This window comes from Coturnix japonica, chromosome 8 (genome assembly GCF_001577835.2).
Source record: "Coturnix japonica isolate 7356 chromosome 8, Coturnix japonica 2.1, whole genome shotgun sequence".
Lineage (NCBI taxonomy): Eukaryota > Metazoa > Chordata > Aves > Galliformes > Phasianidae > Coturnix > Coturnix japonica.
This window is the reverse complement of record NC_029523.1, coordinates 2,234,556-2,261,639: the sequence shown is the minus strand read 5'-3', so window position 1 is coordinate 2,261,639 and position 27,084 is coordinate 2,234,556. Positions and strand designations below refer to the sequence as shown.

Sequence of the window (27,084 nt, the reverse complement as noted above, 5' to 3'; positions counted from 1 at the left end):
ACACAAAAAGCAGGTTAAGGGCTCGGTACAGGGAGATCAGCGTTACTCCTGCAGCTAACAGGCCTGCAACCAGCTGAGATCTCACTCTGTTGTGTAGCGCTCATGGCTCAGCAGCCATGGCCAGCAAAAACAAACTAAAAATGAAAACCCCTTCCCACCCACACTGATATCAGCATGAGCAGATACTGAAGATACTGTAGCCATTTCCCAGCCACTTACAGATCATCACCAACCTCCTCCCCAACCTCCCCCAATAGAAAACTAAGAAAATGTTAAGAAAGGCTCTCAATGGAAGTCACCCAGCCAGCAGCTGCACACGCATCTGGCTCCATGTAAGTAGCAGCACCAGAGCACTGGCACTCAGCAGCCTTAGGTAACAGAAAGAACTCCAGTTCCAAATAACACACATTTGTCCTGTGTGGGGTCAGAGCCCAGAACCTCTTCTGTAATTTGGGCTTTTCCAGAAGGCAGTACCAGAAGTCTCTGCTTGGAGCCATTTGCATTATAACTAGCTGCCCTAGAAGTACAAGAACATGCATAAGGAACAGCTACTCCAGCCCAGGCAGCCTGCCAAGCACACAGCTGGCTCCCACTGAACAGCAATTCAGGGCCAGCCAGCTGGGCATAAAGCAAAGCAGTGCCCAAAGCCCCTCAGAACTGAAAGCAAGGAGGGAGCCAATCTGCACACATGGGGAAGCACCAGCTACAGGAAGATGGACATGGACCTGTTGGGGCTATTTCTACATCTTAAGTAAAGAAGGCTTTCATTTTACTTTCAGTTTAACCTCTGTTATTTTTTTACTGTTATTTCAGTTAAAAAATAAATAAGTGATATGAGGAAGGGGAAAACATGCATAATGCATAAATATGCACCAGATATCTACTAGTCACAACTCCAGCAAAGAATAAAAATGATATTAGCATTACTACTAACGTGAAAGAATATGGAATGATTTCATCATTAATCAATAACAGCATATATTATTGTTACAAATCAAACAAAACCATCAATTTACCCAATAAACCTGATGCTTAATATTTCAGAATGTACCTATACATCTGCATAGCAATAACAGCAATCAATGCACAGAACGCGCTAGGAGCTGAAATGCATTACCCTACATAGGGCATCACACCACTCACCTTTCCTAAGGTACAGAAGAGGCTTAAATTGCTTTTAATAATGCCAGAAGAAATAATTAAAGGAAAACAGTCTGCACCTCATATTCCAAATTCAGACACAACACTGGAAGGCCACCTGCTCTCCAACGCATGGACCTTTTAACTTGTGCTGCTTTTGTAAGGGCAAAACCAACACCATTTTGGCAGAGAACGTCATTTAGTCCATCAAATGGGAAAAGCCCAGGTCACATTGAATCATATCATAGGCTTCTTGCCAAAAGAGTTGCAGGACTCCTTCTTACTACTAATCATGGCAAGACAAAGAGCAGAGTGCAATGGCTTGTTTTACTTTCGCTTCCCAGCTGCAGAAACAGTCTGCAAAGGTATGCTCAGCAACAGCCCAAAGTACTTGCTTCAAAATGGAGTTATTAAACTGTTCTGCATATGGGACAAACACTGTAGTTTGATGTAAGTGAATCCAAAGGATTAAATATCTCTTACCCAAAGACATGGCAGATCACTGAAAGAAATACATTTCAAAAGCATTTATCACTAATACAATTATAAAGAAAGATGCATGTGACATTGCAAAACAAAGGACTGAGCCTTGCTAAGGGTCAGAGGAAGCCATGCCTGAGCACAAAGTGACACCCAGCACACACTGTCACACAGCTCAGGGTGTTGGGAAGGCAGCTGCTGGCCAGAACCACCAGGCCTTGCCAGACTCTTCCTTCAGTGCAAGAGCCCAAAGCTCTCCAGGTCATAAGCAAATGTTTGAAGACGTGACACATGAAGAGAGTCAACAACAAAGCTGAGCTTAATCCCTTTGTGTGAAACAGGAATTGGAATTTACCTCATATATAAAACACATCTCTGGCCACTGAAGTATAAAACTTCCATCAGCAAGGCATTATGTCCCCCGTGCTTTTTGGCATGCTGAGAGAGACGGGGGGGGAAGGGAAGCTGTGCTTCCCACAGGCTGAACGCAGTGAAACACAAGGAATGGCTGTGCAGCAGGCAGGGAGCATTAAGGCACCAGTCACTGCTGGTATCTCTGCAGCCTGTCTAAAGAGCAGCGGAACCAATTGGTCCCAACCGGTGGAGCTGGAAATACACGGGGCTTAACTATTAGTTAACATGACTCATATCATTTCTAATTGGATTGCGACTAAAGTCCCAGCACCGATAATACCAACGTGAGATCAGAGGAGAAAGCCTGCACACTCCCTCCCTTTGCGTGGAGATGGGAAGCAGCTCCCCTGCTGTCCACCCGGCCCTGCGGCCGTGACCCAACTTGCTGGCATTGCACCTCAAACATGAAGGGGCAGCAGCGCTGTGCTGCTTCATCAACTCCAGAACATCCCAAAGGCAGAGAAAATGGTCACAAGACCAAATGCTGGAGAGCAGAGCAGCAATGCTTTTATGCTTTGCTGGTGAATGGCATTTACACATGGGGATATCTCAATCAGGGAGCTGAGAACAGATGCCAGCAACAAACTGCAGCAAAGCACAACTAAGCTGGTATACACCTCCACAACCACTTGTGTCCCATTAGAACTCATGTAACCATTCCCGACACTCATTTACTTGACCCATTTTTGATAAACAAAGAATAGAGTACATGAAGTACTTTTCCCCCTTGTTCATCCCATTCTTCCCCGGTCTCTTATTCAGTGGTCAGAGGTTAAACTGCTGACCTCTCACCTCCAAGGCAAGTTTCCCCCCCTTCTATAAAAGGTTTTTCACAGTGTGCAGCACCCGGATTAGCCCCTATCCCCCGAAACAAAAGCCGTGCCTTTGTATGGCCAGTTTGGGCACCGAGTCCGTACATCAGAGGAAGCTGCTCCTGCTTCCCATTCACAATAACTATATTGTGAGGCCTCCAACGCCCCGGCTCACAGCGTCTAGACTTTCACCCAACCAGCCGGCAAAGAGAAAATCCTGTAAAGCACTCAACTGAAAATTAACTATGGTGTCCTGCGGGGAACCTGATGAAGACGTTATTTGAACATACGGTAAAACTTTCCATTGTTTAATAGAAAGATAAGAGAAAAACTTTGAGCCTTAAGCTTTAAACAGTCGTAGGGATCAATTCACTCATGGGTCAGTAACTGCATTTTATTAGCAAGCAGCTATTGCTTATGTGTGTCTTTAAAGTAATACACAGATTATTAAATTATACCCAGCACCCAGCATTCTGGATATCTACAGAGCATAACTTTATATTCACTAACAGCGCCCTAAAGCAGGAAAACAAGTGTGTTTTCTAGACTGGACCAAAAGCACTGCATCAGTATTGCCCACAGTCACAGTTCTCTTCAGCAATAAGAGAACAGAAATATGTGCACTCTGCTATATAGAACAACCATCCAGAAATAAAAATAGAAGGAACTCTGAGCAAGAAAGGAAAAAAAAAAATCTATGGAATGCAAATAAACCAGAGCATTTTCTGGGAAATAACTGCGGTGTTCTTTCATATTTTGTCTCTTTATAACACTTGTGTTTCTGTTGCATAAACAACACAAGAAAGTCTACTGAAGTGGACTAAAACAAATAGAAACACTCTTAAAAACAAATATATACACAGGCCAGGAAACAAACAATACAACTATTTCTGAATAGCATTTCAGTGTTTGAATGCATGCATGATTCCTTGACTACTGGAAGAATTTGCTACTGCAAATAAATTGGGTTTCTCGCATCTCTGTGGATCTCTTACAGCCTCTCTTGAATGCATATTCTGGGAAGAATTTCCTGCATTTCAATAGGAGAACAGGTGACGGGACACACATCCACATGACCAGTTCTAGCAACCTACTTTGGAAAGAGCCAAAATAAGAGGCGTATGGATTACCGGCTGGTACAGGTTGTTTCGTGGGGGAGTGTGAACACCTTTGCTTGTTTTATATATGTTTGCTTTTTGATGAAACAAACTGGGAAATCATAACAGAAAAAAAAGCCACTATAACCCCTTAGCACCCACCCCATAGGGCCCAGCCACAGCATGTGTGTGTGGAAAGCAGCAGGACTAGAGAACCTGGGAACCAAAAGCACAGCACTGCCATGGAAAGGGAATGGTAGGAGCCTCAACTACCAGGCAGAAGGGTTGGGAAAGAGGCAGGAAAAGGGAGATAACATTCTCCGTTTCCATGGAGTACCACATATCACACAAGTATTGCACAAAGGATAGCCGCTGTCAGACCTACAGGCTGCTAGGTAGGACAGCTGCCAACACCTCTAGCATAAAAACACAAAGGCTTTGGTATGTCCTGTGGCCCAGAACCTTTCCCCAGCCCTACCCCCACAGCTGTACCACACGCAGCAGCCAGCAGCAGTGCCCCTGTGCCAACATGGAAGCACAAACACCCTCAGGCTCTTACTAAACTGCTTCCACCTGCAGTGATGATATACAAACCCCATCACGTTATCACTCATCTCCAGAGCTGATAGACACAAATAGCAAAAAAGGAGCATTTGCTGTGATTAAAACTGCAAAGGAAAATACCTGCCTTCCACACCACAGATAGGAAATGTCTTCTGCCCTGCATCTGCATAGAGAGGAACTTCTCAGGGCACAGCAGCATTGAGTGCTCAATTCAACACATCAACACTTAGTTTTAAATAGGTTGGCCAAATCAATTTCTAGAGGGGAGATTAGATGGTAAAAAAAAAAATAAAACATTTGGAAATGCTCCCTGCAGCTAAATCAAAAGATCAGAAGTTCTTCACCCTAAACTAAGAAGACATCTTGAGCCATTTTTATGTTCCTTTTTCCTCACCTCTCATTTAGTACCATAGCCTGACTCCAAACAGGCAAAAAATGTTCTGGAAACATGCACTATAACCAAGGAGATCAACAACCTTTCTGAAGCTTTAGAAACAGCACAGAACTACAAAGCTGTGGCTTGTGTTTGGTGGCACTTGTCTCACAGCTCTGCACATTGATCACCCTGCTATGAGAAAGGGGAGTACCACTAAACAGCAGCTCCCATTTTTCCCTGATGGAACACTTGCTTTCAAGCACAGGGCAAAACATCGTACGTCACACTGCTGCTATAGGAACTCTGAGCACAAAGGAGCTCAGGTACCACAAAGGTGGGAGGAAAGAGCAGGGCAGGAGAGAGTGGTACCCTCAGCTGGGGATACAAGGCACTTTGTTGCAAGTAGGTAGTCCTGCTTTCAAAGAGGGCTCACAGGTTGGAGCAGCCATGTCCAAGCAGGCAAAGATCATCATGTCCTGGGGGAAGTTTACCAGATGTTTCTGTCAAACTGGGGTCATGCTACCCAGCACCTCCGAACCACTGAACTACAACAGCTGCTTGGCTTCAGCTGCTTTTATTGATTGGCACAGTAACAACCGCAAGAAAGCGAGCACACACACTCACAGAGAGACCATGTATACATTAAGGAACAAGAAAGGCACACAGAACTCATGCAATGAAAAGCAAAACCTTCACCTGCTGAGGTGATATGAAGCAACACCTTTCAGTATCTAAACAGGGGCTTGAAGAAAGAAGGGGACAGACTCTTGAGGAAGATCTGTTGTGATAGGACAAGGAGAAATGCTTTCAAACTAAAACAGGGGAGATTTAGGTTGGAGATAAGGAAAACTGACCATTAAAATTCATCTTGAAGCAGAGACAAAACAAAAGCTGAATTTAAGAATAGATTTCTGTTTCCCTTCAAATTACACAGCATCTCTAATGAAAAGCCCCAGTCACAGCTTCCTCCCACATACTCTTGCACCCTAAATTAAAACCAAAAATGCAAAGACTGCAGAATGAGGAACCAGCTGCACTATGATACAGGGGCACTCCACCAAGCTGCTGAGCAAAAGGCTGAAACCTCATTTCTGATGTGGTAAGGAACATTTCTTCAACAGAAAGTTACAAGTCAAACAATACTCTTACTGAAGAGCCACCCTGCACATATGATTTGGTTGGCCTACTTTGTCTCCTTCTTAGTCCATATGTTGTTAAGAATTGGCTTTGCTTATCTTCAGAGAGAGATTTACTTGGGTTGCTTTTCCACACTCCACGTTCAAGCACACAATCCACCTATATGCAATTAATTTTACACAAATCACGCTAGAAACATCACAGGTGCATAGGTGAATTTGTCTTACCTCCAAAACCCTTCTCAAGATTGACAGATGCACAAAGCATTACTTAACTACTGTCTCTTTTGGGGCTCTTAAATCATTTTCATCTCAACTGGTCAGTTACACTCTCTAAAGCTGCTTATAAAAGCAGAAGTTAGAATTCTAAATTTACAAAGAGGTAATGCTTTAGGCTCTGGTACAACACATGAGTCATTCCAAGCAGTGCAAGGCCCCATAGCTAAATTCAAGAAGAAAATGGTTATTGAATACTCCAGTAAGCCCTAAACACCTCGAGTCTTTTCTGTCACGCACTTGCATCTCAGTTTCCAGCAAGGAGAACCAGCCCAGGCCGCTGCTCCAGACCACTTTCAGGAGCTCTTGCCTGCAGCGTGGCTCCTCCGCCTCAGCACAATGCGTGGGCAGCAACCACACCAGCAGCTGCTTTCTGCTAGCACATAGAGCAGAGCACAGGAATGTGTGCTACCAGCCCCAGAGAGCTACTGGTAAGAAACACACTGCTATTAGTCACTCAGTGCGAACTCAAAGCACCTATTTCCTGGAAAATGCTATTTAAAGATGCAGCACTGTTTTTCCCCCCTTTCCTCTGAAATTGCCCCCTGGATGCATGTTACCAGGAAAGCTCACTTGCTTTTGACTCTCAGCAATGGGATGCTGGCTTTCTTTCACAGAATCATTGGAGTTGGAAGGGACCCTTAAAACCAGCCCCTCTGCACCAAACAGGGACATATACAGCTCCATCTTCTACCTCACCTTTGCTCCCCTCCTGGGGTCACTGGCACCTGCACCACCACCACTCCATGACACATAGATTTCTTCTTTCTGCTTTTTCCACCTCCACTTCAGTTGAAGCTCAACATCAAAGTCCAACAGAGACTTAGGATTACGCCTGGTCTTCACAAACAGTGTTTTCATCCTTTCCCATTGGTGCTGCTAAGCCAAACGAAGACGTCAAACTTACACACGCAAGGAGGAAGCACAGACAATAACAGGACACTCAAAAGGAAAAAAAGAAAAACCAATCAGAGCCAGCACTGTACACATATTCCAGAGCTGGAAGATTTTGTATCCTACTCATATCTATTCAGCCCCCTAATGCCACAAGTTAGGAAGCTATTTCATATATTGCTTGTGAAATACTTCTTCATTTACTTAATACCCTTCAAAAGCAGCGGTGGTTAATGCCCTGGATTATACAGTGTTCTGTAACACTGTGCCTCGGAGATGCATCACCAGCTTCCTGGGCTGGAATTGCTTGCTATTTCCCACAGCAAAGACTGAAGCTTTTGATACATAGAGCAGATTTTAGCCAAACACATAATTGTTAAATCAGTACCTGTAACTTCTAACAGGGTTATAAATGCAAACACATCATTGTTTCACTGCCCATGTACTGCATTTGAATACAATGACATCTGAGATCTCACATCCTATTGGTGAACAAACCACTTTCCCATCAGTGCTATATAGTAAACACTCCTTTAGGAGAGCCTAGTGAAATTGAAACTATTTACCTCAAATTCATCTCTTGGCTATCGGTATTCAGAGGTAATCGGAGAACAAAGTCCCCCTCTCAGCCTGATCATGTACATTTGCAGTGCTTGCATTTTCCCACTAAGTCTAGTTGATACGCTGTAGAGTAAAAAAACCTCCAGAAATCTTGGTGAATAAAAACAAGTATTATGAGGTAATTAAACTTTAGAACTATTGATTTATATTTCAAACATGTTTTCTTTGCCTTCTATGATGTATTAAGTTGTTGTAATGGATCACTACTATTCTGCCACAGGATTATTAGTTGAGGATAACACAGAGCAAATGCTATAATTTCTATTTGATTATCATACATGACATGACTTGTAATATCCCCATGAAACAGATTAATCAAATACATACTGCTGGGACTCCAAAAAAAAAACCAAAAAAACACACAAATAACCAAACATGTTGGGGTTTTGGAACATCCATCAAGAAAGGTACTTCCTCGCTTCCCCTAACACTTAACTGCTTCCTCATCTAGTTCAGGTCAGGCTGTCTGTATCTGCTCCATGACTCACGCTGTGTTCTGACCTGCTGGCACGGAGCACCTGCAGTAACTGCTGTGCTAAGGAACGTACACTCCTCCACATCTCCAAAGCAACATTTACCAAACATAGGTCTAAATATATATATATAAATTAACTTTAAAAATAAATAAATAAATAAATACACTGAGCATTTCAAAACATTTCAAAACATCTCTCCATTTGCAGCCATTGTTTGTGCTGTTCTGGCACATTTTGTCCTAAGGAGGACTTTGCATCTCACTTGCTGAACAACGAATGCTTCAGGACGTGCTGACAACTAAAGCACACAGCTTGTGCTCAGCTGGATAACTCCTAGGGCTGATGGACCCGGGAGCAGAAGTAACATACATCAGCACCATGTTGCCCCATTATATTAAGATATAAGAGGAATGTACAGGATGCACTTCTGTTGGCTTTTAAGGCACAACATGAGCCACTCCAACCTGACTCCTACACTGCCCCATTGAGCTCCCAAAGGAAACCAGAACAGCTACACTAAGACCATGCAGCTCCTGCGCACAAATGTCATGTTTACGTAGCACAGACCCCACACCCAGGTCACCATACAGCCACAAGAACTCTCCAGGCCAGCTCTTCTGAAGTGACCACAGACATGGGCAAGCTGCGATCCTGAACATTGGCTTCCTGCAACTGAGCAACTGGGGGGGGGTTCTTAAGCATCAGAAAGTACATGAAGTACATCCACTGTTAAACCAGAAAGCCAGCGTGGCTGCTGGGTAACACTGCTGAAGAGAACACATCACAAAACATCTCCATCAGGATGCAGGATAGCACACAGAGCATTTTGCAGTGCACAGGAAAGCAGCGCCAGCCCAAGCTGAGCACATCAGCTTGCAGGCAGCTCTGTGTGAGCACAGCTGTCACTGCACGGGAGCTGCACAGAGCAGCATCCCACAGCTGGCACCAGCTCACCTGCTGCAGCCCATTCCAGGGGCTCTGAAACTCCCAGTAGCTTACTTATACTATAGTTTTAACTGGTTGAGCTCTCTGTTATCTCCAAAGCTGAAAGCATTTCTGTTTCATTCATTGTTGAATAAGCAATGCAAATTTCCTTCAACGACTGCAAGGCCTGACAAATACTGTAAGACAAAGCATTTTCTTTCGCTGGATCTGCCAGCATCCAGCAATGTCACACAGAATTGTTTATTGCAGAGGAAGATAGTGACCATTGCTGGCTGCCAGAGAACTCAAGGCATGCTGAATTCTTATTTTTGTTTGACAATAGAAAATGCTTTTGGCCAGCAACATATGTTTTTCAATCAGGCATTTACGGGCAGTTAACCCAAGCTCTTTTTTGGTGGTGGTTTTTTTGGGTTTTTTTTTAGTATGTACTGTGTTTCCATAGCACCGATTTCTATCACAACAACCCAAATGCAAGCAAATACATCATCAATAATTCCCTATAAAATACAGCATATTGTACCAAGACATGCAATTCCCTTTTTCAGTAGCTTCCTTACTGGCTGTACGTTACTTGAGCTGATGTTTCTCCCCAGCTGACACATCAGCATCATGAAGGCAGCCCTTGCAAGGCATTGCAGGGCTTTGACCTCACACAGGAGCAGATGCGAGCATGTGCATCCATTGCGTGAGGCAGGCCCATTGCCCGACTAAATGGATTTACTTATCAGCAACTCAATAGTCAGCACCTTACCAGTTCAGTTGTATCTGTCCTGGCACACAAGCACTTTCTCACCACAGCTACCTGTGACATGACAGTGCAGCTGAAATAGCAAACAATTCACCAGTCCTGAGGAAAGGTGGTCCCTTTTTGTCAGGCAGTGTCCACAACAGGAATAAGCTACCTACAAGGCGAACTCTTTCCCAAAGTCTTCTTCAGAACGTCCCATATTATGTCATGATATCATCAACTGTTTTCAGGTCTGTAAGTTACTGCATGAGATCAATCTAGTATCGTTACACAGGATCTTGTAAGTGCAACATGAAAACATAATTTATACCCAAATGCACTATGCGTTATAACCAGCACAGAGTACAGCAGTCTAACTTACCATTCTGTTTTTCCCCAAAAAGTTAAGCCTTGCTGCACAAACAGAAAACTGGAAGGCTCCAGCTACTGTTGAATCCATTTCCTCAAATAATAGACAGGAGTTCAGCACAACACAGAGGCAGCTCCAGCACCCTCAAGCAAGCAAGCAGGTCCAAAAGCCATCACAGAAGCGTGCCACAGGAAGCTGGCAGGAGACAGCAGCAACTCAGGCATCTTGTTTGTAGATCTGGTAACACGCTTATTTTAAATAAACAAACTCAACCACTTGGAATGAATGCTGGGAGACGAAACAACAACCACTGGATAGACTGAAAAGCCCAGCAGCTCCTGCTTCCTCAACACATGTGAGCAGCTTCCTGCTCGTGCTGGGCCAGCTGCTGGGTGTGTGTTGCACACAGATTCCATTGGCACAATAAATAAATCCATGATGTGACCAGCATCTGAAGGCAGATGAATAGGAATTTCTCTCTCCCTATTAGAAAACAAAATTAGTCACTCTGTCACTCTTTTCCTTTCTGAGTTTAAGGAAAAGCACAACAGTTACATCTACAGCAAAATACTTAAGCTATGATGATTATTCCTCCATTATGATTAAAACTTGACGTGAGCCTTGCAAGTTTGTAAAACACATCTGAAGTAAACACAGAAACCCAGGTGCTCTTTTCATATACAGTTTCACACTAGGAGCCAGATTATCATCTACAGCTGAGTACCCACCCAAATTTGAAAAGAAATTAGACCCATGTTCAAACTGAAACAAATGTCATCCAAGGGAGTTCTTCAAGTCCCCTTCCTAATTAAGAGTTTCATACTTGGACAGCACTGTTCACATGAGGATTGCAAGCTCTGCAGATGAAGACTGCGTGACTGAAGCGCTGCCTTGGCTTCCCCAACTCGGGAAGTCCAACACCACACCCCAAATCTTGTTCAGACTTCCTCCCTCCCAACACCACCAGTTCTGCTTTTTCTCTTCTCCTTCTACATTAAGTTCAACATCAACATTTTAATCTCTTCTCCTAAACCAGAACTGTAAGATATAAGAAGCCTTCATCTACACAGTTTATTAAGCTCCAAATGTAGAACCACACCTCCAAAATACATAGAAAACGTCAAAAGTAGCTGTCAGTTACTGCTTAGAGCATTTTTATATTTCCCATCACTCAGAATCTCCCATTTCAAGTATGTACCAGTAAATATCATGCTTTTACCTGGATCCTAGAGTTACAATGAGGTTGACTACTATAAACAAATAGAGTTTATTTACATGCTGCTGGCAAACAAAGCACTATGCACAGATTACATTACAACACAGTTATTTTAAAGACTAAAACTAGCACTACCCTGGGACAACTTATTTAGGCTTCACAGTTTTCTTTGTTTGGGACCCGCTTGTTTTCAAGCTTCCCATTAGCAGTCCACACAGCAGTTGTCTCCATTGTCCTGACCCGGTTTTACTGTATTTACAAACAGAATGAGCTTTCCCAAGCCATAAAACAAGCATGTGTGTACTGCATCCCCACTAGAATTACAAACAAGAAAGGAGAAGTAACTAAAGAGAACATAACTGTGAATCAGAACAGAAATCCCATGCTTCAGCTTTGTCAAGTCAGTGCTAAAGAGAGGCGTCATACGCAAAAAACACTACAAACCTTGAAAGCTTAACCAGTCTGCAAAGGTTTTTAGACAGATTTCAAACCCCTCACACATAAAAGACAAAAGCCATTGAACTCCATACAAGGACAGCTATCAGCAGAGCATTTCTTCTCAAAAAAATGACAAACTTTGGTGCAAGTGGGACCCAAGCACAGAGCGTGGGAGGGCAGCAGAATGCTGACATGAGCCCAGAAAAATTTGTGAACTCTTAACACTTGTAGACACAGACAGTTTGAAAGCCTGCAAACTGCCCCCCAGGCAGCCATCTCAAGCAGTTAAGTACCAACATGAAACTAAAATCAAAATCAAAATTGGAAAACACAGAGGAGTTTCAGCTTTTATACTGATGGACTGCATCACACAGTACCATTTGTCATTTGGGGTTCGTGTTTACTTTCAATACTACAGGTCAATTCTACTGAATTGCACACAGTTCTTGCAGCACATTACTGCTTATTCCACCACAGTTGGGGGCTTCCAGCTCCCCCAGCCCACCCGCCCACTCCAAGGGCTCCTCTCCTCAGCAAGGCATAGAGGCAGGGGGAGCACATCCTTGACCTGCTGTCACACTCACCAATCCCCCACCCACACACCCACATCTACACCCACCTCCACATTACGCACATATCCAAGAATATCTTTCAGTTAGAAGAAAAAAAATCCAAAGGAAATAAAGCACTGAAAAGCATCGACTTTCCTCCATGTTTTTGCTACTGCGAGGAGAAACACAAAGTTAGAATAACTAATCTTCCTTCTCTCTGCATCTGAGGAAAGAAAGAAAAGGAGATAAAACATCAAAACACCCATCTTTACCACAGATGCAATACTGAAGTTGATTTAATTGTATTTGATCACAGTTCTACAGCACCCACTCTTTGCTAGTCACAGTCCAAGCCTACATGAAGACATCGTTCATACTCTGAAGAATCTTCAGATTATAAGGAAAAACTTCAAGCCTAACAAATCAACTTATTTAGGCATGAACACAAAGCTTTAAATTATACAGACAATTGCCAGTCATTAAACTTTTACAGACACATTCCACAATTGTACATGAGAGAGCCTGAGCCACACTCAGGCTTACACACTTTAATACTGACAAAAACAATGCCCAAACTCCATCATTACACCTGCATCTGCTCTCAAAACACCTGCATTGTGCTGAACCATGGACTGAGCAACACTCATTGCTGGTCAGTCAATAACCCTGTGGAGAAAGCAGACTAGATGAAGTGCCCCCTTCCGAGCCTCCTGGCCACTAATACAGGAAAAATTCAACAGCAAAAATAAGAAAGCATTATGTGGAAGTGGCACTAACCTGAAAATCCAACCCATGAGTTTAAAAGGGGCACTGGGGTGGTTACATTTAATGAAATGGCTAACGAGTACAGAAAGGAAGCCTTCAGTTTTCATACAAAGTAGCTACATTTAGAACTATCATCAGATAGTCCCCGTTAGAAAATGGTGCCATACAAATTAAGCATCTTAACTACCTATCAGTGTCAAACAAACTTTAATGTGGTATGAAATATTTGAAAGTCAGAGTCTACAGATAAATAAGATACTGTTAAGAAAATTTATCCAATTCATAGCAATGTACCTTTGCTCTCCATAATCAACTGAAAAGCAAAACATATGTGAACAGTATTAGAAAGATCTAACTTTGGGTAGAAAAGGGTTGGCGATGCAGAAGAACTGAAAGTTTTAATCACTCTTAAAAAAGAAATACTGCAGGCTTCTCGATGCATTACACTGATAGAATTATCTCTCTAATCAGGTTTAAGTGATGCTCTGAAAAAAAAAAGGAAACACTGCAGAGGAAAAGAGTTATCTGATCAGAATGTCACACCCACAGGCTCACAGTGTGGTTAATAAACACCTCTCTACAGTGAAGAAAACAACTACTGGAAAAAAAACTAAAACAGTGCTTGCTCTACCACAGTCCTGCAATCAGTTGTGAAGGCACTTAATGAAAACCCTACCAAAGTAAGACAGGTTACCTACAAACTGAATGGCCAACCACATTAACCTTATTCTTCAGAGTCAGGACCTTCCTGGAACCACCTGTCATATTAGTGCCTTACAGATAACAACCCAACCCCATACAATGAACTCTGCATTTCTGGTCTAGTTACTGAACTTCATTTAGAAGGTGTAAAGGTGGTGTAAAGGTGGCTAATATAAAGATGTTGACCAAGATGGTGATAAATAGTCAAAGGTTATTAGTAAAGAAAACTCACCAATGTTGAGGACTTGACCAGATAGCTGAGGCAGTCTCCACTGGGGAGCAATCTCCAAGAGATGCTGCCTCTGTGGTGGTCAGCCCTTAAATGAGGTCTCAGAGGAGGTGGAGTCAAAGTCCATTACTCTCACCTGTGCTCCCACAGCTGACCCAACACTTGCCTCAGCTAATTAATCAGTGGTTCAAGCTGTGATTTCCCATACAGATGGTTATTAACTCTACCAGTACAGAATTAAACCAATTTCCATTGCTTTTCCTTGAAAATTCAGCAATAAAAGCAACTTCTAAAGAAAAAAAGGTTAAGTTCACTAACATTTGTCATTCTGGTACAGGCAGGGCAAGCGCCTTCACCAGAAATCACACAGCTAGCCATAGGGGAATAGGACCGCAGTATTTTAAGAGGAAGAGAAAGTAAAGCAATCAAATTTCAAACCTTGTCCAAACAAGGTTTAACAGAAAACAAACTGCTATTTCTAAAGTGTTGTTAATTCTTGAACAGCTTCAGTCAGGTCTAAAGAGTCCTGGACTCGGACTGAGACCGTCAGTGCTTAAATTCCCTGAATCTGAAAAGCACATTCACAGCAGAGTCTTTTCAAGCCTAGAACTCTCTCTGTTGCTTTGTGTACGTGCTACAATTGAAAAGAACAATGCAGCAAACTGTGCTCTTAACCACACAAACCAAAACCAGTTTGAGTCACTCCTTCTTGGGAAGGTGTGAACAAAAACGCAGAGCATCTTCAGTTCACAGCAGCTGTTGCATAGAGCCACCTTTCTACTTCTAGGTGCTCTACTTCTATTGTCTCTGTGTTGGGCTTCTGCAATCCAGCTTCAATGAAATCAACCAATTTTATAACTTTTCCTTCGTATATATATAAACAAAACACAAGTTCAGTTGTACACATGCATATACATACATATATATGTTTACACATGCATAAATATAAGATATTCCAAAAGATAACACTGGAATTATTACTCTGGGCACATCCCACATTAAGAACTCAGAAACACGAGTTTCCCAGAAATGATTTCCTTCCCACTATGGAAGACCACGTAGTAAAAATATAACAATAAAAGAGACAAAGAAGTCACAGGCTGCTTTGGTTAGCTAATGTGGAGGCTCAGGTGCAGTAAAACACTTCCCAAAGACAGGGCAGACAGAATGGTCCTGCTTTCCATGCAGCTGCCATACCATCGTGGACCAACAGCCTCACACGTGGCTACACACTCCAGAGGACTCTAAGAGTGCATTACTTCTGATTTTTAGGAACTACCATTCAGCCCAAAGAGCAAAGATGGCATAACTTCTTACCCCAGCCTAGACAGCAGTGCTAGTCTTAAAACACTCTAGTTTCTATATCTGCTTCCAAGCAGTCCTTGGGCTCTGTCAGAGACAGCTTAACAGAGAAGGCCAACTGCTGATGTTAGAACACACAACTACTTTAGCTGTTATTTTGCTTGTTGTTCTCCCAAGGAGAAGCGTAAGAAAGTCTTAATGAAAACTTGCAGGTGCCTGGGAGACGATGCACGACCTTCTGCTATACAGTGCTACCAATACTGCAGACCAGAGCTGTGGCTGCAGCCGTGGGCTGTCGGAGCAGCTCACCTTGCTGTCAAACAGCAAACAATAGTGAGCAGAGGTCAGCTGATTCCTAACTTCAGCCTGAGCTGCCTTACAGGTTTCCCAAAGAAGCCACAGTGCTCAGTTACTTGTGTTTCAACACGCCATGAATTGAGGATTACAATTTTGACCAGGCTGCAGAGAACTGGCAACTTTGACGTCTGCTATAATGTTACTTCCCCAAGTCTTATTTCCCCTGTTGGAGTACATGCTTCACCATTAAGCCGAAATGCAACTTTCAAGATTCTTAGAAGCGGAGTAATATCAAAAGTGAAAATAGAGTAAGCACCATCTCCTGAGCTAGTAAGGGAACCACATTCTGCTTTGTGCCAACAAAAAGCATTAAGCTCTCCTAATAAACTTATATTTTTACTTTAACACAAGCAAAGAACAGCGGATATCAACAGCAGCAATGTCAAAACCCACACTGTTAATTCAATGGAGCCCTCCGTCACAGGAACACGCATTTAAGAACCCCTCTCTTACCTCTAGCTCCACAAATGATTGTACTACTTCTACTCATTTAAGTCTAGCAGTATTGTGATGTTCCCCCACAGCTTAAAGAGACATAGCAAGAGAGCAGCCCCAGAGCATCCTCCACTGTCAACAACATGGTACTGAAAAATATATACTCAGCTAAGTAATGCTCATGTGGCAGAAACCAGACAACCAACACCAAAATGCTAACAATAGGTCCAGCTTTAACTAATGCCCCAATAGCACCATTAAGCCTATAGCCAACGAGGAGCTACCTGCCATGTGTGGAGCGATACATTTATGCAAGCCCTGAACAGTCTGCACTGAGTAGAAAGTGCTGTAAATCGTTAGTGGAATGAGTTAGGATCAAATTTCATAATAAAAATAAATGCTTCTATATTTCATGTATGCACGATCCTTTGGAGCCAGAAGAGCCCTGGGACATATTGTCAGCTCTGGAAAAATTAGCATTCTTTGAGAGCTCTGCTTTAATTATGAAGTTACCTAAAATTAGTCTTCCAAAGAGCATATTAATTTCAACTGCTAAATTTTTCCTCGTGTCCATTAATGCAGGCATACAGCACACTAATAAAAACATCATCTTACTCACAGCCTCACAGTCAGGAGAGCTACCACCATTTTCATTTGCTACAACAGCTAAAGACTGGCAAAGGGAAATTAAAATTCAGGAGAATGCATATTAGAGCAGAGCTTGAACAGAAAAGACTCAGAGATACATAGGTCATGTTAAGGTCTTCCCCTCCGCTAAGGCGGCTTCTCCTGCTGCTCGCTCATGTGGGGAGATCATCATTTTGTGGCTGTGTTATTTCCACGGCAACACTGATGACAGTGATGTCACAAATTCAGCCCTGACACAGCTCCAGGATCAAGTACAGGAGCAGATGGGATGCGAGGGAAAAAGCCCCTATTTAAACACAAATCTCTTTCATAAGAAATAAAGGCTTGAGCAAAGAAACAGGTGACTGGATCACGTCTTCAAGTATGATATATTCAAAAGATTATCCTAGCATGAAAATCTATTTAAAGGCAAGACCTACAATGCAGGGTAACTGTCAAATTTGTAAGGCCTTATAATAAACCAGTGCTGAAAGCTCCCTGTTTAGCATGACCAAGCCTCGTGCTCTGTTTCCGAAAGGACAGTGCAGACAAAACACTTGTATCCCTTATGCTACTCCCTTCAATAACTTCTATGTTAGGATACATTGATTTGATACATTACTGTGCTTGCACTACCACGTATAAATACAATGTCAGGCCCTCACTGGGAAGTTCATTACCTGAATTAGATATAAAAATAAAAGAAATTAAGAAGAATCCCACATGGCTCACCAAGTACAGGAGGATGGTAACCTGTACACCCTACCAGCACAGTCTGGTTGGCAAAAGAAAACCACACAGGTCCTCAGCAGAGGACTCTTACAAGACCCCATACAATCTCCAGGCTGTTGAGCCTCTCTCTGGTCACACAGCACAGACTCAGATGCCGACACCATCCCTCCTCATGGTCCCCCCACCACAGGCAACAAGGAGGGCTGAGAGGATAGTGGTCAGGGTGGAGTTGGAGAGGAAGTACACACAGCACAACCACAAAGGCAGCCCTGTGCCACACCAGCTCACAGCCACGGCTACATACAGGCCCAAGCTGTTCCATAGAAGGCAGCCCACAACCAACACAATGTGCCTGCCTGGGCAGGCAGGAGAAGCAATCCAACCTAGAGGTAACAAGGCAGTTCCTCACAGCAGTTGAGGCAGATGGTTATTGGTTCCCAAGAGGGAAGGACAAAAGAGAAGTCAAAAAAACCTTTGGTGAGAGGGTATCTCCATCTCTCATCTTGGAGTGACTCTCCAAAGAAGGATGTCAGTTAAAGGCACTCTGCAAGAAGCAATGCTACTAGGGGGACTAGGTTGCTCTCTCAGTCTGTTAATTTACCAAGGTAAAAACTGCAAGAGGAAGCAAGAAGAAAATGGCATGCACCATGATAGAAAACAACACAGCAATGACCCAAGCTAAGGAGACCAGCTTAACTCCTCCAAACTGTAACAGCAAATCAGTAAGGCGGGCAATAAGGAAGAATGCTGCTAGTCACAAAAAAAGTGAAAATAACTGAGGGTTGCAGCAGGACAGATGTTATTCCACAACTGAATGAGAACAGTGTTATGTGGAAGAGAAAATGAAAGAAAGAGCAAAGAAACTTGAGACATCAGTAACAGATAGTATAAAATGTAGCAGGTACAGAAAAACCAGTTGGGACTGCCAGGAAAAGAAGTAAATAGCCCTGATTGTTTAGCTTTAACAGAAGCATTCTTCATAGACATACTAGGCAGGTACCCTTTGTACCACTAATGGAAATGCTGGCTTAAGGGAAAAAGGGAAAAACAAAAAAATAAAGGAGCAGCTTCAGGTTATGTAAGTGTAGTGTGCAAGGGCTCCTTCTGGCTTCTAACTCAGTGCAGTAAACTCAGGAAATAGCATCCATTAGCACAGCAGGATAAGAAATACACTCAATTCAAAAGTGTAATTGATGGTACTTACAATTGTGATTAAGACACAACCATCACAGGCTAACAGGACTACAGCGCGACCCCAGCAAGACTGCTCTGTGTTTCCAAAAGGCCAACAACCTTGGATGATAACATGAACAGAGTTCCCCCAAAGCAAGTGACAGAGGTCACGTCCATTTCAGCACGAGTCACCTCCTTCCAGAATACGTAAGAAGCCTCTCTCAGATAAATCCCACAGTACAAGAGCTCCTCACCACACACTGGTAGAGATGCAAAACCAGTGACTAACACGAGCACATGCCAGTGCTCAATGCTGCTTGCAACACATGCCATGCCAAAGCATCTACCTAACACAAGCTACAACCAAGGTTTCTGCCTGTTAAGCAGGGAAGAGCTCACTTTGCACTGCAGGGCTGTGACAAGTCCACTGACAGGCAGCAGTCAGTTGTTCATATAAAACAAAGTTACACACAAAATCAACATTTACTTAATAACTGTAGCAGCTCCACTTCGAGCCCAAGCTTCACAAGTTAATCCCTCAGAACAAAAATACTCCATAACCAAACAACCAGAAGTGATTGTATAACAATCAAGAAAACGACAATAATAAATTAATGCATTAGTAGATTAAAAATAATAAAGCAACCACAGTCATTTTCTAACACAATCCAAATGTAAAAGCAAGTCATAATAATGAATAAAACTAGAGTGGACAAAAAAAACAAATAAGCCTTTTCCATCTCTCATTTCTATGATATATTGGCAAAGACCGTACGTTATTACCTTCATTTTCAGATGCTTGGCATTTCACCTTCAGTACCAAATCAAAGGTACGTTCTGGATTTTCCCTAGAAGAAGCAAACAATCATATAAGTGCTTCAGACAACATAAATCATTTCCTACAGAAATATCAGCACAACAGAAAGATGATACAAGAGCTATAATGCCAAAGGGACTAAATAAATAGAAAGCTGTTATAACTGAAGGACAAGAGGACTGCTTGCCCACCTCCAGCAAACTGAGCTCATAGGGCAAAACCTCACAAAGAACGGATCTCCAACCAGAGATCCTTCCCCATGGGCAGTCAGCCCTTAATAGGGGTCTAAAAGAGGTGCAGCCAGGCTCCAACCCTTCAGCTCACACAGATGAATTGCTTTCACCTGCACTCCTAGGGCCGACCGGGTCCTTTCCCCAGGTGATCAATCAGTGGTTCAAGTCAAGACTTAACACTTACCATATAAGCAGTGTTACATCTTTTCTATTCTATTTGTCCAGACAGCATTAAAATAAATTAAAAGTCAATTAAAATAACACCAAAAATCACATTGGTTCCTCCTTAGAAATAACAAGTCAGGCTTCCATGTACAGCCTTAAAAAAAAAAGAAAAACCAACCAAAAAACATGGAAGATCAATACACCAGTTAGCTTGTCTAACTGATAATGCCACTGCCTTGTACACCAACACAGTTCTTTGGAGTTTCTACCATACCATGCTAAACCCCCCCCCCCCCCAAGCCAACCCTGCAGCAGCCACCCACTCGTGCACCAATGCCTTGCAGCAGCACACACCTGACAGTAACAACTGCAGCACTAATTGCAAGGAACGCCCAACCTAATCCCAAACCAAGCAGTATAGAATAGCTCAAACTGTCATTACCGTACTATTGAGCTCTCTCTCTACCAAGCGCACTCCTATTTATATTAAAAACAAGTGGTATAACCGCACCCATATCAATTAGCTATTTAACCACATAAAAGGCTCACACTTGAGCTCCCTCCATGAGTAATGCCCCACTGAGGTCAGCTAGGGTCGTAGATAGATGAAAAATACAGGATTTGGGCCCAGGTTTATGGGACTTAAACCGAAAGGCACAGTGAATTAATACCCCGTTGTTTCTTTAAAGGGAGTTCTGACTAAAATCCAGGAGCAGAGTAGGGGGAAAACCTCAGCTGTCACAAACTAGTGGATTCAGGCCACGCTTTTACTGACTGCAGCAGCAGCATCAACTAAGATATGCAATTAAATTCTAACAGGATAGAGAGAAATAACCTGCCCAAAACGTGGTCTTTCTTTGCATCATTTTTTGAAGTATTTACATGGGAAGATCCTGCAGGCAGGAGAGCAAATCCTGCTCTGAGTTACAGAAAACCAAGCCCAGGATCTCAGAGCTGTAACCAGTGCTACAGCCAGCTCTTGTCCCTGAAGGTTTGGGATGGAAACGATGAGGCCTGGCTGTCTGGAAAAGCAGCCACAAGACCATTCCTATAAGAAAAGAGGCATTTCCTCACGATGATACCCAAGCTGAGGTTATTTACCCCTGCCCTGTTTCCAGGTGGTGCCAAGTGCAGGAAGCAGGACAGCACTGCCATGTGGAGTACAGCCTGAGGGATGCACCAGCAGCCACCTCCACCATCATCTCACACCGCACCAGCTGAGCCTCCCCAGAAGCTGCTGCTAAGTTTACTCTCCACATCCCACTATGCTCAGAAGTGTCAGAAACGTGTTAGAGCAATCTGAGAATTGTCAGACTGCCATTTCCTTTCCCGCTACTACTCCGTGCCCACTCATTCAGCATCCCCCCACACCCAGATTTTTGTCAGCTCAGAAACACACGCGTAACATCTCTCGGCTCCGTCTCTGCACAGGGACGGCTTCGGCGCAGGTAGCGGAGCAGCAGCACGGCAGCCCGTGCCCGTTTCTCGCCCTCCGCATCCACCTGCGGCAGCGCGGTACCAGCACAAAGGCCGGAGCCGCAGAGCGGATCGATGTCGGGCAGCGCGCGGGGCCTTTGTGCCCGTACGGCGGCACGGCGCCCCGCCACCTTTCCACGGCGGGCGGCTCCCGAGGGCACGACCCGTCCCCGGCGGCCGCCAGCCCGTCCCGGAGCCGCGGGGCGAGCCGGGGGCAGGAGCGGGGCCGCCGGAGGGGCGGAGAGCGGCGGCGAGGCCGCGGCCTCCGCCTATAGCCCCCCCCGCTCCGCTGCGGGCAGGGGGCCCCGCGCCGCCCCGCTCCCCTCGCCCCCCGCTCCCGGCCCCGCCGCCTCCCGCCCGCCGCTGTCACTGTCACTCAGCTGCCGCGCCCGGCCCGGCCCCTCGCACGCCGCCGGGTGGGCTCCCCCGCTCCTCCTCCCCCCGGCCCGGCGGCCCGCGAGGCCTAAACCCGCCGCGCCGAGCCCCCCCTTCGCCGCCCCCACTCACTTGAACCTGCTGTCCATGGTCACATCGCGGGCCCGGCCGGCCGCTCCGGCGCCCCCCCGAGGGAGAAGCCCCGCGCCCGGCGGGGGAGAACACGGCCCCTCTCCCTGCGGCCCGGGCCGGCTCAGCGTCGCCGCGGCGGCGGGCGGCGGCCCATGGCTGCTCCGCTCCCCCGGCTCTCGGGCCGCGACTGCACGGAGCGGCGGCACCGCCTCCTCCCCCCTGCTCTCAGTTCCTGTTGCCGCGGCTTCGGCACCCTCTGGGAACCAGGAAGCTCCGCGGCCGCCCGGGGAACCGCCGGGGCCGCCGTCAGCCGGACGTGCGGCCGCCTCAGCGCGCTGCTGAGCCCCGTGCTGCCCGGCACCGGCCTCGGCCAGGAGTGCGGGACGGGCTCGGAGCCACCGTGCGCCGGAACGCGGCCCCGTGTTCACGCTGCGCCCCGTGGGCAACAGCCGCCCGTGGGCCGGCAGCGTCCCGAGGGGAGAACGGGGTCACGCTCCGCTCCTGCCCGGCTGCCTTCCCGTCCTTCCCGTCCCTTTGAATTCGCTCCACTCGGAGGAAAAGTCAATTTCTTGGTGCTAAAGGTCATAAATTCTAATTTAACCCGCGGTAATTTGCTTGGCTTCGCTTCATACCGAGCTCTAAACGCTCTCCTGAACTGCTGAAGAAGTAATGCAGTGAGAAGAAGTGTTGGAGTGAAGGCGCAGTCCTGTAAACACAGATGAAAGGCTTTATACCCCCGAGTACTCCCACTAAGTTTGGAAAGGGAGAAAAAAAAACATTCTCCTTGAGTGCGTTCCAAGCCACATTCTCCTGCGATGCTCTGAGAGCCAAACTCCCACCGCCACCGGCTCCCCCAGCAGCACAGCAGCGAGCAGCAGCTGCCAGCAGCCAGGCCACAGGCACAGTGCTACTCACTGCACTGCTCCCCCAACAGCAATCCCTGCAACAGCAGTTTAAAAGGCAGGAAAATTCAGGCCAGTTCTCTATTAAACGTATAAAACAGCATTAATGCATTACTGTGGCTAAAAAAAAAATAAATTATATATATATATATATATATATATCTTTTTAACTCGAATAACCAAAAGCCAGGAAATTACATGTACTGGATTTTCCAAAGCAATATTGTCTTGGCTTCGTTACACTTCCTACACACCTCACAGGATATAGATTAAATAATAATAAAACGTGGAGAATGTGCAGTGAAACCAACTGGAAGCTCCAGCAGAAATCTCAGCGCGGGGAATTGCTTCATTTTCAAGCACTTACTTTCCCAGCTTTCCTTTTACATTAATTCTTGGCTACCTTTAACAGACAGCATTTGCAACAACGGCTGAAGTAGGTGAACAGGTCTGGGGCTTTGCATCCTTAACAAATCCTCAAGCATTTCATGTAGTTTTTGTTTCCACAAAAATCATCACCCTGGCACTGTACACCAGGAGGGGCCCTCGCAGCAAAGCAGCATTGGCACATGGCTGTAAAATTTAACTTCTCTGCTAAGATCAGTCTGGACTATCAGGCAAGAAGATGAGAGGTTGGAGGCCGGGAGCCCCAGGCTGGGACTCACGTGCAGAAGCACAAGGTGGCCACATCCTGTCCAGTGGGGAAGTGGGAATGGAGAGGATTTGAATCTTGCTGCATGTATTTCTTGCCTCCCTCCCAACCTACATCTCTGTCTCCACGTGTACTTCGAAGCATGCAGAATTCAGAACTTATTGCTGCCCAAAATAGCCAACAATTTGGTTAGATGGAATTTGGGTCTGGTGGTTACCAATACAGCGAGACATTTTGTTCTCAGAGTAACTCAGTTTTGGTTGCAGAAGAACAACAATACACTGTTTTCCAGGACATGAGTATTTTGGAAAACCTTAAATATTTTATAAGGCTGTTGTGAGTTTCTTTCTCTCCCCACCTAAGCCGATGCTGCTTCTAACAGGAGAAAGTTAGGGCCTGTTGGACGTCTGCAGTGAGGTCCTGCCAGCCACAGGACGGGTCTGTGCAGACATGGGCATCAGACCTCTCAGAATGGATTTTACTGTAATTGGGAAGAAAATAGGTAGGGTTTCTTTCCCAGAGTAAATAGGCTCCTTGACACAGAGGAAAATGACTGCACCCTCAGCAAGCATCACACTGTGTCACGCCCTGCCTGCCTGCAGGAGTGGTGAAATAAGCAAAGTTCACCTGCCAAAGAGAGGGCACATGAGACAGACCACTGTGCAGATGAGTCTCACATCTCTCCGAGCCATTATTTTGGGCTCTGTGAAAGCTGAAGGAGGCATCTATGCCCAGGGTACATTTGGGTCATGTTTTCAAGACTGTCTCACAGGCACAGCAGCTAGAGAGTTACTTTATTACAGTAATTTAATGAAAGACCATGTTTTAGGAGAAGTGCTGCTGTTCAAAACCACCTCTTCCTGCCTTGTTTGAACTCTGGGAAGGGGTTAAGGCAGAAGAAGAAACCGAAAGAAGACTGTAATAGCTATGCAGAGAATGTATGACTGCAGTGTGCTCTGAAGTTCTGAACATCCCCATTTACCTTTCTTTTTCCTTTCCAAATTAGAACACAAAACCAGCGATATTTGGGCTTTTCAGAGTTAGCGTTCTATCAGGTAACCCAGAAGACACAAAGTGTTTTCCTTTACACTTTGTATAACTCTAAAATGGCTGAACACTGCCTGAATTCTCCCTAAAAGGTCAGCATAGGGACTGCTGTAGGAGGGTTTGCAGAGGGTGGGGGAGGATGAGCATTGATTGTTTAGGTATGAGCAACTCAGCACTATACAGATTCCTACTCAACCTTAACTGCAGCTACCTGGTAGTGAATACTTATTATTCATCATCACAGTGCTGTGATGAAGAGGAGCAGCTATAAAAGTCAGAGGTGCATATAACCACAATTCAGCTCTTCTACCCCTCTGTAAAAGAAGTGTTGATGCTAATCAATTTGGACCTACAAGACTCAATTTTCTCCCAAAGTAGTTAATGCATCTCAATAAGAAAGAGCTTGCCTGAGAAACAGACAAAAACCTGATTAATCTGCATCAGATAAGGAGAGGATGGAAATGAGTCAGGGCAGCTCCTGCTCAAGGATCGACATACCCAAACGTATAGCAAGTATTTTAGTTTACAACCCAATTCAATATGGGAACAACAGGAGATGTAGTTGAAAAACACCAATCAAAATTCAAAAACAAGCATCCACATCCTTTCTAATACGGAGCACTCTGCCATTCTCTGCCAAATCGAAACCACATGCCTTTGGGTCTATAAAAGTTGTGCAGAGTGCAGTTTGGATCTCAAAAAGGGATATGAGAAACAGACAAGGAATGGCCACACATTGTGCCACTTGGGAATGGAGCAAGTGGGGAGAGCTACGTGAGAACCCCGCCACTTTTATGAAGCCGAAACCATTATATACACACAGTTGGTGATTTTATCTTGGCAGGGCAAAGGGGACAGAGAGAAGGGAAGAGATCACAGCCTGAGGAAACAACAAGGTCTCTGTTAGACATTTAGCATGGAGTGCATCTGAATCCTCTCAAAATGAACCACAAGCAAGTGTGCTTCATGGGAGGAGCTTGAAGGGAATGGAGGGAACAGGATTCCCCCTGCAAACTGCGGCAGTCCTGAGAAATGACGGGGAGGGGGGGTAGGGATCACTGCCTGAATCCAGCTCTGTACAGGTTAGATTCCCCACCATTAATGGCTTCGTGAAAACTTTATCATTTTCTTTTTTCCTCCATCCTGTTCTGAATTAAAAGTGAGCTCTTAATTCATTGTCTCTTACCATATCCATAAGCCAGAACACGTTTCATGACTCGAGGGATCCCAAATAGTACAGAAGCCTTCCTTGGTCAGGTGTACTTCATTCAACAGTAATACAAATTACTGCTGAGAAAAAGAAAAAACCAACATCATCAACAACAACAAAATCCTTCCTCTTAAATGTTACTGAAACCAATAAAGGGATTTCCTGCACAACACTGTCAGCAGAGCTTGTGAAAAATAAATAAATAAATAAATAAAATGGCCCCCCGAGAACATCATCAACAGGTTTGACAAAAGTGGTAAAACAGAAAAGGTAGAACTTCCCATTGTATGGTTACACCAAAACATTTCCTGGAACATATTTGTATGATGAACAGCATATATTATTGCACCAAGAATTGCTTCTTCATTTACCACAGAGCCTGTCTACGCAGGGATCTCTTTTAGTTTTCATGCCCTCACAAGGATTAACCTTTTTTAATGCTATCTCATCTGCTACCAGTGCATTTCCTAATGATGTCATCATCTGATCAGACCTCACAGACTTGGGAAGCATCTCTTAGAGCAAAGTACTAAGCTCACAGAGAGTTTGCTTTTCATTTAATGGGATCAGAGGTTATTTTCTCACCCCTTTGTCTGAATCTTGTGTGTACCCCTCCCAAATTGTAAATGCGGAGATGCTGCAATCTCCTTATGCAAAATCTTCTAAACCTGCAAATTCACAAACCGATTAAAATTCTCAACCGTGATACTAACAGGAGACAATAGTTGAGAGAAAATATTTTACTTAAGATGAATTAAAAAATCTACACCAAGTCATTGCACAATACAGCTTCTTCAAAGACAGGGGTGCCAAAAACCAGTATCTGACAGCAACCGTCAGCAACGCTACGTGCAAAGCCTGTCTGCTCCAACATGCTGCCCAGGTAAACAGAGTCATTAGTTAATCAGTGGGCACCCAGGGAAAGATCACTACTTAGATAGGAATAATGACTCCCTGCTTTGTAATCAATACGTCCTAGCACAGAACCCAAGAAGGCAAGTCTTCTTAATCAGGCCAACTGATCTAGCTGTCAAACTCACCATGTTACACGAGTAGGCCAGTTTAAAATGAGCACTTTCACCATAACTAGCTACAGACCAAATCATTGCTCAGGAACAGTCTGACCTCTATGCATTTTCTGTGCATCACTGTCATTTCTTTTGATTCTGAAATCAGAAGCTCCTATTTAAGTTGTAATTAGCAAAACTTTACATTGTAAG

At 44.5% G+C, this 27,084-nt stretch overlaps 1 protein-coding gene across 4 annotated transcripts in view; it reads right to left on the bottom strand.

Moving 5' to 3' along the window:
• Nucleotides 1-22,489, bottom strand: part of DENND1B (DENN domain containing 1B) — a 140,582-nt gene extending 118,093 nt beyond the window's left edge. The window contains exons 1-2 of one of the 4 annotated variants that reach the window (XM_015869353.2): nucleotides 22,054-22,489; nucleotides 19,639-19,703 (exon numbers count right to left, since the gene is read on the bottom strand). In XM_015869353.2, the coding sequence (XP_015724839.1) occupies nucleotides 19,639-19,703; nucleotides 22,054-22,070 (82 nt within the window). In that variant the 5' untranslated portion in view covers nucleotides 22,071-22,489. Of the gene's footprint in view, nucleotides 1-16,836; nucleotides 17,211-19,638; nucleotides 19,704-19,863; nucleotides 20,017-22,053 lie in introns of those variants that run through there. The other 3 variants (XM_015869351.2, XM_015869350.2, XM_015869349.2) reach the window with 3 other exon arrangements.
• Between the last annotated feature and the right edge of the window lie 4,595 nt (nucleotides 22,490-27,084).